Here is an 11,161-nt window from a genome sequence, read left to right as displayed (position 1 = left end):
TATGCTCTGATCTGAATCCAGGAGTCCAGCTTTCTAGTACAAGGTCTGCTTGGCTGGACCGGGAGTATACAGGCCATAGACAGCATCTCTTCAATCAGTCTTTGCCCCCCTTGCTGTCTCACCCTTATCTTTCACCATATTTGCTTCTGCTTTGAAGACAGAAGCACCCAGTTTCCCCTGCCTCAGCATAACGTGCTAACCTTCATCGCCTCACGCTGATCACATCATACCACAACCCGACCCAAACCTGGTTTCTCTACCATGCCTCTGCCTCCCTGCACCCCAGCCTAGTCATCTTGAAGAAATATTTAACCAGCTTCATCACACCCATTTTTTTTTTTTTACCAAAACTTCATCTGGCTCCTTATTGTGTGCTGTGGCCTGCCAACCTGTCCCATGGAGAAGGGGGCTATTGTCCTCTGGCTCTCCTTGCTCCTGGCCTTCCCACTTTCTCCCTAGCTGTGGTTTCTCAGATCCTTTGAGAACTTCCCCTAACTGTCCCTGTTTCCTCCCCACCTCTGCAGGCCTGATCTGCAGGCCGGCTCCCATTACATTCATGCTCTGGGACCAACTGGGATATAAATCGCTCGATATGGCTTTCCTTCAGGGCAATGCTCTCCTGTCTTCACTTGCCCTCCCTGTTCAGACTTGGGTATACTACCTGCTAAACCATCCCACAGCTCCCAGAAATACTGTTCTCGAGGCCCATCTTTGTCCTTAGGGTCCCCAATCCTAATTGCCTGGGTTATCAGAAGGATACCCTAGTGTTTGCAGTCATATCTCCATCGAGGGTTTTGTCCTCTGGACGTGGGCCTTCGTGCATTGCCCTACTGCACTGAGACTAGACCAATGAAAGGGTGAGCTGAACTCCATATCAATCTGCAAGGAATAAGGGTCAACGGGAAAGCTGCCTAGAGATACACTTAGCTCTGGCTACCACCAGCCAGAGGACTAGCCCACACATGGAAGTTTAACCATGTGCCAGAATGCCTACCAAGTTCAAGTCTGCTCCAGTGACTCTGGTGACCACCTCCATCAGGTAGGGTGTACAGTCACCACATAGGGTGTACAGTCAGGGTCAAGTTTGTACAAGGGATGGTAGGATGAGGTTCCACTGCACAGAAAGCCCGAGCTGGCTCGGAGCCAGGCTACTTCCTCCCACAACCCGTTTCCACTCCATCCATCTCTATGACAAAGGAAGAAGATGGCCTTTGAATAAGCAGTCTTTCTTCCCATGTCGATAATCTTGAGTACTAGAAAGTGATGAATAAGTTTGTGGTTTGCTATGGAGGTTCCATGTCAGATAAAGCTGCTTCTGATGCCTGCCCTCCCCCCTCCCCCCCGCCCCGCCCGGCCCTGCCTCACCCCTCTCTGAATACATATAAGGTGAGGGCTCCTGTGGCTTCTTCAGAACTCCTTGGAGGACCAGAACGAGACAATGGTTCTTGCCAGCTCTACCACCTGCATCCACTCCATGCTGCCCCTGCTCCTGATGCTCTTCCACCAGGGACTCCAAGCTTCAATCAGTGGCCAGGACACCCGCCATTTAACCAGACCATTGAATTGCAGCTCTATTGCCAAGGAGATTATGGGGAAGCTCCCAGTGAGTAGCTGGCTGAGTTTGGCCTGGTGCAGGCTGGCTCCAACAGGTGTCTCAAGCCAGTAAGCCTCATGATTCTTTCTCTCTATGTCCCCACAGGGATCTGAACTCAATAACACTGATCAAAGAGCCAAGCTGAAGGTAAGAGCCCTGCTTTGGGGTATTCTTGGGTTCCATCTATCTCCTGCCTGGGTGACTTTAGCCATCACTCCACGCTGCCTTGCTTCCGTTTTTGTATCTATCTCAGTGGGTTTATTAAGGAAATCATCAGATGACTCTCAAGCCTCAGTATATACCACAGTCAGCTGCAATAATGAAAGCTACCTTTCAGGATATACAATGAAAAGACACTGTGGGTGAACCCTGCCTGCTGCAGGCCTCTGGCTCCACTTTCAGTGGGGATGCTGTTGCCCTCTGTGACTGTGTCTTTTGCTTTTCTTCCTCCTCCAAAACTGAAGTTTGTGTTTTCCACTTCCACCAGCCCCAGACATTAATATTTGCAGTTATTTTTCTAGTTCTAGTTTGATACAATGGTTCTGTCTTGCTTTTATTTGTTTGGACCTAACATGAAGTTCTTTGCAAGAGTGCTGAATGTCTATATTTCCCCTCCCTAGGAACATGTTGGAGTCCATAGGATTTTCTTCTAGAAATTGTCTAGAAATTCTTAAATTAAAGCATTAGCCTGGGTTTTTGGCATCTTGGGCATAAGTATTTTCCTTGGCCAACCTTCTGCCTTTTCTAGAACTTTTCTGGAGGGATGTGTTTTCCTCAAGTACAGACAAATCTGCCTAGATCCTTCACGCAGCCCACAGGCTGCCAGGAGTTAAGACCTGGTGCTTGGGAGAAACAGGCCCTTGTCTGAGATGTACACTAGCTTTTAGCCCCAGGATAATGAAGGGACAGGAATAAGGCTGTTCAAAGAAATCTCCAATAGCAGGCACACCTCCCTAGTTCTGATCTCCCCAGCTCTCACCTCCCCAGTTCTTACCTCCCCAGCTCTCACCTCCTCAGTTCTTATCTTTCCAGTTCTTACCTCCCCAGCTTTTACCTTTCCAGTGCTCACCTCCCCAGCTCTTTCCTTTCCAGTTCTCACCTCCCCAGCTCTTTCCTTTCCAGTTCTCACCTCCCCAGCTCTCACTTCCACAGCTCTTATCTTTCCAGTTCTCACCTCCCCAGCTCTTTCCTTTCCAGTTCTCACCTCCCAGCTCTCACATTCCTGGGCCTTACATAGATTCTTTGCCCTCTTAGGACAAGACCTTGCGGAGAGTAAACCTTTACAAATTCCTGGAAAGCCAAGAGAAATTGGATCCTAACGATAAATTCGGCATCAAGTCCAATCTTCAGGTGTGTGGAGCTGCAGAGGATTGGGGGGCTCCCAGCCTTTACTTTCCCCAGCATTTCTGGAGAGGAAAGTAGGGCCTTCTCCACTTTAGGAGGGATCTGACTATGCCTTGGTGTCTCTCCACAGAAACTTAAGTGTTGCCTGCCTGCATCTGTGAATGACTCTAAGGTAAGCTGTCCTTCCCTCCACGTGTTTTGCAGGCTGTGCCCTTGCCCATGGCCAGACTTATAGTTTGCTGTGGCCTGCAGCAGTCTTTTCACATCCAATGCCTTCTTTTCTGGTTCCTCACAGCTGCCAGGGGTCTTGTTTCAAGATCTGAATGACTTTCAGAAGAAATTGAGATTCTACGTGGTCCATCTTAAAAATCTGCAGACAGTGCTAACCTCTAGACCACCTCAGCCCGCATCTGGCTCCGTCTCTCTTAATCCTGGAGTCGTGGAATGTTAAAACAGCAGGCAGAGCACCTGGAGTCTGAACGTTCCTCATGGCCCATGCTCAAAAGGATTTTACATTCCTTTATGCCATCAAATGTCTTATCAATTTATCTACTTTCTGAAATTCGCAACTCTTCTTTGGCTTTACCTAATTATGTTCCTATTTTATTCCATTAAGGCTATTTATTTATGTATTTATGTATTTATTTATTTATTACCTTCTGCAATGTGAAGTATATCTGTTTTAGCTGAGGAGGAGTTTCTCCCTGTATTGAAAAAAAAAATTCCAAGGAAGACTGGGGCCATGCTCATTTGTACCTTATGTTTTAAACAGGCTTTTAAACCCTTGTGGAAATAAATAACTTTGAACAAATGGGTTTTGTTTTGTCCGGTTTCTTAGTTTGGCTTCATCTCTGTAACACTCCTAGAAGACATCACATGTGGCTACACAGCATGCAACATGTATCAGATCTTGGTCTGGACATTTAACCTTTTCATTTTAATCTATTCTTCACTCCAAACCAGAATGTGTGATCTCTGTTTTATGGGACTACAGAAGTCCAGTTTGGCAAAGTAAGGCCAAGTAAATGCAGCTTCAAGGTAGTGCCCCACTCTAGGACTTCATTCAGGCTTGGTACCTGGAAACATGCTGCCTAGTACTGAAATCCATTAGAATGCCTCCCCTAACCCTGATATAGCGGCCTCTTGTGAGGCTATATGCCAGTGCCTGGCAGGCACAGAAGTGGCTGCTCACAGTCAGCTATTGGATGGAACACAGGACCCCCAATGGAGGAGCTAGAGAAAGTACCCAAGGAGCTGAAGGGGGATGCAACCCTGTAGGTGCAACAACAATATGAACTAACCAGTACCCCCAGAGTTCGTGTCTCTAGCTGCATATGTAGCAGAAGATGGCCTAATTGGCCATCATTGGGAAGAGAGGCCCCTTGGTCTTGCAAACTTTATATGACCCAGAATAGGGGAAGGCCAGGGCCAAGAAGTGGGAGTGGGTGGGTAGGGGAGCAGGGGCGGGGGGAGGGTATAGGGAACTTTCGGGATAGCATTTGAAATGTAAATAAAGAAAATAATAAAAAAAAAATTAAAAAAAAATGCCTCCCCTAGTGGTCATGCTTACAACGGCAGCAGTGTCCCTTCCCACAGTAGAAGCCTACCTACCCAGTTCCATCTCGGCGCTCCCATCTGGCAGGACTCTTTAAGGATGCAAGTTACTCAGACCCAGAAATCCTACTTTTTCCAGAAGTTTCCATTCCTGGCTAGGCTTCTGGCTTCTCTTGGTTGATTTAGTCTCCCTACCTCGTGCCTGACTCCAGTCGGACCCTGGGATTCATGACCTATTGAGCCGGATTGAGCTTTAAAAAGGCATCTTTGAGCCTTAACCCTAAATCTTTAGAGGACATACCTGGGGGCTTGCCTGTATCCTAAGGCTGTCGTATGGGACACGCCCTCACCTTTTGCTTGTTTTTCCTCACGGTTATCAACGCTGTGGGAGCTCCAGCAAACAAAAGTGCTGTGGCTCCCCAGACCTTCCCCCCTCCCTTTCTTCCTACCTAAACTTTCAGCCACCTTCAGCTCAGTCCCACTGTAGGATTCCTACTGTCTACCTCTGGATTGTCCAAGATGACCCATGACAGGGCTCTCCTCTAAAAGGGAAGGATAGGGAGGGGACCACAAGAAGGACAACCTTATGGTTGCAGAAAACAGCCTGAATGGTGGAATCTGGGACACCACCAAGGTGGGATTCAGTCTACCGTCTGACTCTTTGGTACTGTGTACCTCCCTGCCCGGCTCCCTGAACCCTGCCCGGTGGTACCTGATGAATCCTCTAGCCTTGGAGCCAGGTGGGACAAGAGGCCAAATGAACCTTCTTTTTCTGTCACCACACTAGGCAATAGTATCCTCCCTGATTCCTCAAGAACTTCATGAGGTTCTTGGGTACTGACATCAGATCCTGGGGCTCATTCCCCTTTATTTTTCTTTTCTATCTTTATCTCTTTAGGCTCCCAGTGAGGAGCAGCCCAGTTGTTGAAGGTATAGGAGGAAGTGGGTTGTTTATCTGCCACTAGCTCAGAAATGTATTCTTTTATGTACCTCTCTCAAATAGCCTTTTAAATTCCCAAAGAAATAAACCTCTCCTCCCCCTGCTTCTACTCCTCCTCCTCCCCAGCCTCATTCACTTGAGCACTTGCTCACCGGCCGAGAAGTCAGAGACGTTTGTTTCTGCAGTTCTCGAAATGACCACTAGAGGAAGAAATGCCCCTAGTCTTAGGGTTCGCTTAGGTGCTGTGAGGAAGATGGGTCTAATATGTTCAGTTAACTTGGATTCTAGACTAGATTCCCCAAATTCTCCTAGGTATCCACTTCACCCACTTGCCTTCACTCATAAACTTTTGTGCCTGGTCCTAGTCCATCCTAGCTGAGACAGCATCTGTGCTTTATTTCATGCCCCATGCAGAGTCATAGCTCATCCTCAGCCTCACCTCCCTCTGGGGTCCTGCTACCTGCTGCCCTGTCCAGCCATGCTTCCCCAGCAATGAGTCCACATAGTAATGAGACCCAGTGTCAGTGGTGAGCTGAGACCACCATACTGACTCATGGAATCAAGTGTTCAATGTTTAAAAAGAAATTCCAGAACTTCTGGGCAAGGTGGTAGATTAGAAGCTGGAAGTGCATGCATAGATAAAAACTAGATTAAAAGCACAATAGCTCTATTCATATATAAAAGGAAATATTTTTAAAGAAAACAGAAATAAGCCGAGGTGGGAGTTTCACCACCAAGGAGCCAAGCCACTGGTATCAGCCACAACTCTGCTCCTGCTGGTCAACTGCAAATTAAGTATAGGTGGACACCTCGGGAGCTGGAAAGAGGGGGTCTAGGCTCTGGCAATGCAGCCAGAGGCTGGATAAGGCACGCACAGATTTTGGCTGGTGCAACCCAGAGACCCAAGGCTGAAGACCAGGAGATATTGCCAGAGAAGACACTGCCTGGTGAAACACCCTGAACTGTGAGAGTATGCTGTGGGACCTGGTACGGTGCCCTGATGGCGCACAAAGGTAAGCTCATATGTGTGGGCCTCATATACCCCCAGAGTCTGCCACACAAAACCCAATCTTTAAGGTGCCAGAGGTAAAGTTGTAGCCTGCAGCGACAGGCCCCAGAGCAGGGAATTCTGGCAGTGTGGTCTTTAGAGGTAGAGATGTTTCTCTTTGGGAAGGACACTGTGACTTAACTCGTTTGAGTTACTGAGACCAGCAGCCCCCTCCCCACACGTGGAGACCGATAGGCCCACAGTACTTATTTCTGCAGTCGTTTCTCCTCGGAACTCACGCCTGTGCCTTTTCTCTTTTCGTCCTTAACTGTTACCTCCTCCTTCCCTTCTCCATTTCTTCCATGCTTCTATTTCTCCAGTTACATATTGATACCCTTAGCTCTAACAGAAACGGTAAAGCACGCTTTCCCCAGACACAAAAATGTTGTGTCTAAACCTTATCAGAGACAACCACAAAGTACACAGACATCTGCTGCAAAGCCAACACCAGGACAGCTGCTAAATCTCATATGTTACTGCAGTTGCCCCCCACACACCTTACTAACAGCAGGTGTAGACAACTCACATAAAATAAAACAAGCAAACAACAGGAGTAGGGGAAAGCAGGGGACCATAAAAAGGAAAGGACAAATCTAGCTTAACAGATGCATAAGACATAACAGAAAGATCACAAAAGCTTTGAGACCACAACCCACTACAGCACAATCGCTGGCTTACAACTCAACCTAAAGAAAATGAAAGAGCTGAAATCCTAGAAGATCACAGAGTCTTTTTATAAAGGATAAATAACCATACAATCCTCCCCCCCCCACTCCTGCTGCCCAGAGCAACAAAGAAATCAATTAAGGACTGAAATAAAAAGCAGTCAAGTAAAAATGGTCATTAACTCAGGGGAAGAATTCAAAACCATGGAGAAGAAAAGATTCACCAAGGAAATTGAGATGCTAAAGAAAGAACCAAACAGAAATTTCTAGAATTGAAAGAAACCAATAAATCAAATCTAAAAGGACAGTGGATGGACTGGTGAGACATCTCAGTGGGCAGAGGCAGTTGTGTGCGGGTCCAATAACCCAAGTTTGATCCCTGGATTCCACCCACAGGTGACAGAAGAGAACCAACTCCCAAGAATTGTTCTCTGACCACCATACTCACCCTGCGGCACTTGTGCACCTGCATTCACACAACACATACACACAGAGAGTGCACACACACATGCATGCACACACATGTGTATACACACACAAATACAACCAACAAAATGTTTGCAAACTGAATTCAAGAACACATTCAAGATCATAATGATGATCAAATTGGTTTCATATCATGGATGCATGTTTGGTTAGCATTCATAGATGAAGCAATACAGTATGCTCCACAAATAGACTTAAGGACAGAAATCATGCTACCATCTCAATAGGTACAGAAAAGGCATTTGGCAAAGTTCAATGTGCCTTCATGATAAAAGTCCCAAAGAAATTTAGAAGGCACATACCACAACATAACAAATACTATATGTGGCAAATAATAGTCAATAATACACTAAACAGGTAAAAACTGAAAGCATTTCTTCAAAACCTAGAACAGGATAAGGGTTTCCACTTTCTCCACTTTTATTCAGCATTGGGCTTCTAGTCCTTGTCCAAGCAATGGACAAAGAAAAGAATCAAAAACAGATATGAGCAGAGAATAAAGTCAAATGGTCCTTAACTGCAGATGGTATGAATATGCTTAAAAGACCTTAGAGTTTCCAGCAGAAAATCCTTAGGTTTGACAAATGTTCTCAGCAAAGTTTCAGAACACAAAATCTTCATACAAAAGTTGGTAGCTTTTCTATATACTAATAACAACTTTTGTGAGAAAGTAACTATAAATACACACCATTCACAGTAGCTTCAAAATTTAAAATACTTAGAATGGATATTAAACCTAGGCAGAGAGCTGACAGGATTCTACAATAGAAACTTTAAAACATTGAAAATAGAAATTATTGGCAGAAAAGAATATTGTGAAAGTGTTTACATTGCCAAAAAAATAAATCTACAGATTCCAGGTAATTTTCATCAAAATTCCAGTAACATTCTTCATAGAACCAGAAGAAAAAAATTATAAAGTTCTTATACCCCGAGTAGCTTAGAGAGTCCCAGACAAAAAGAATAGTACTAGAAGTATTATAATATCTGACCTCAAAATATACTGCAAAGCCATAGTGACAAATACAGCACTAAACAGATATGTCCGCCAATGGGGCAGAATAGAGGGCCCAACAATAAATCCACACAGTTACTGCCATCTAATTTTTGACAAAGGCATTAAAAGATACACTGGGGGTGGAGGGAAAACTCTTCAAAATGGTGTCTGGAAAACCGGCTATCCACATACAGAATAATGGAAGTAGACCTTTATCTCCCACACTGCACAAAAATCAATTAAAAAATGAATCTCAGACTTGACTATAAAGTCCTGAAACTGATAGAGAGAAATAAAGACGCGAGCAAGAGCACTTAAAGGGACTCCAGCCACACAGGAGATAAGAACTGACAAACAGCATCAACGAAATACAAGGGTTCCACACAGCTAAAGAACTCTCAACAACGTGAAGAGACAGACTACAGAATAATAGAAAACTTTAACTAGCTGTCTGTCTGACAGCTAACTAGGGGTTTAATATCTACCATATACAAAGAACTGAAAAAAAATTGAACACCAAACCGCCACATCTTCCAAGCACAAATGGAAGGCTGAGATAAAGAGACAATTCTCAGAGAAGAAACAGATGGCCAATAAATATTTGGAAAAATTATATATATATTATAAATATATAATTTTAGTCGTCAGGGTAATCTAAATTAAGACTACTTTGAGATTACATCTCACTCAGCTAGAATAGGCACAGGTGGGTGTGTGGTCACAAATGGTGGTCAGTGTGTGGAGAAAGAGAAACCCTTACTTATTGCTTACTTAGTTGGGGGTATTAACTGGTACAACCACTGTGGAAATCAATATGGAAGCCTATCCCCACCAAGAGGTAGAACCACCATATGTACACTTTTGCATCTAAAAGACTCTAATTCCTATCACAGAGACACTTGAGCATTTGTGTTTTTTGCTGTACTCTTCACAGTAGCCAGGAAATGGAACCAGCCCAGATGTCCATCAACAGATGTCTAGATAAAGGAAATGTCATTTACAGAATGGAGTTCTATACAGTAACAAAGAAAAATGAAATCATGGGATTTCCAGGAGTGTGGGGAAGATAGAACTGGAAATGACTATATGTAAGAGAAGTAACCCAGACTTAGAAAGACAGATATCACATACCTTTTCTCTAGTGAAGGCCCTCTATTAACATTTTTATGCATGTGTCTCTAACGTGGGTGTGGTCATAGGTCCCGGAGTAGAAGGAGGACCATGAGAGAGGAAACAGAGGTCTTAAGAGAGGTGGATGGGGGAGTGGGTAACAGAATACATGTGCTATCGAAGTAGAATCGGGGGGGGGCAGGGGGAGGAAGAGGACGGACAGGAGGGGAATGGGGGAGAATGAGGTGGGGAGTGGGGTTTCAAAGAAAGTATGTTTGAAATTGCATAATGAAATCCATCATCTTGCACCCTCAGTTTTTCAACTCTAAAAAAGAAATGATGATTGTCGGGCCGTGCTCAGTTATCTGCAGCATGACATTAGTCTCAGTGGTGGAGTTTACAAGCGTGCAAATCGGGAAGCATTCTCTGCATTAGTTTGCTTTTCTGTTGTGCTAAAGTGCTGACCAAAAGCATCTTGTGGAGGAAAGAATTTCCTTCAGCTTGCAGATCAGTCTGGCATCAAGAACTCTTGCCAAAGCAAGAACTCAAGGCAGGAAGTGGAGCTGAGACCAAGAAGGAATGCTGCTTACTGGCTTGCTCAGTGGGCATTCTTACATAGCTCCTGACACCACCTGCCCACCCACAGTGGACTGGGCCCTCCCACATTAATTAAAAGAACCCCCTTCAGACATGCCACCAGCCAGTCTGACGGAGATCCTTCAACTGAGATTTCATCTTCCCAGGTGACTCTATTTTGTGTCAAGTTGACAAAAACTCAGTTAACTCACCTCCCAACAGACCCTCCCCGGAATTCTGTTTTACTTTTCCCAGCTGTGAGAGCCTCCCTCACTGGAAGTGGGGCAGCAGTCCATTACTTTTCTCTTGCCTAGCCGACTCACTGAAGGACACACTCTTCGGAGCTCCTGTCCCATGGCTGTGGACGCATAGCTTCTCTAGCTGAAGGGCACTATAATCCCACAGTGCCTTGTGTTTTCCTGTGCATGTTGACTAAGTGACATGTGAGAGGCTCTGTATTGGTTGTGTAGATTTGTTGGTGAACTAAACAGACAGAGAGGGCTTGGGGGATGGGGGTGCTGTAGAGTGGACAGTTGTGAAAGTCTCTTCAAGGAAGCTGACATATAGGTGGAGCCCTAGGTGACAAGAACATACCAGCTGTGTGATGATCAGAAGAGCAAAAATCTGTGGGCAGCGGGAGCAATGGCCAGGTACCACAATGTACTCAGAGCACTCATGGGACGCAGAAGGCCCCTGGATGAGAGTGATGTCTGACACTCTCCCCAGCTCTGGGATGGACACTGGGGTGGCCCAGGTCTCTGTTGCTGCAGAAACATACAGTAAGCAGAAGTTACTGGCTGGGTAAGGAGAGAGGTCAGAAACACAAGACACATTGCAGACAGGGAGT

The 11,161-nt window shown here is 45.4% G+C and overlaps 1 protein-coding gene across 1 annotated transcript; it reads left to right on the top strand.

The window, feature by feature from the left end:
* Positions 1-1,438: 1,438 nt before the first annotated feature.
* Positions 1,439-3,389, top strand: LOC110332758 (interleukin-3-like). Its single transcript, XM_021214103.1, is given in 5 exon segments — positions 1,439-1,607; positions 1,668-1,741; positions 2,849-2,944; positions 3,069-3,110; positions 3,234-3,389. Coding segments are annotated over 5 exon segments (537 nt in total).
* The last annotated feature ends 7,772 nt before the right edge of the window (positions 3,390-11,161 follow it).

The sequence above is a fragment of the Mus pahari genome, chromosome 14 (genome assembly GCF_900095145.1).
Source record: "Mus pahari chromosome 14, PAHARI_EIJ_v1.1, whole genome shotgun sequence".
NCBI classification, from domain to species: Eukaryota; Metazoa; Chordata; class Mammalia; order Rodentia; family Muridae; genus Mus; species Mus pahari.
This window is presented reverse-complemented; position numbering and strand designations above follow the sequence as displayed.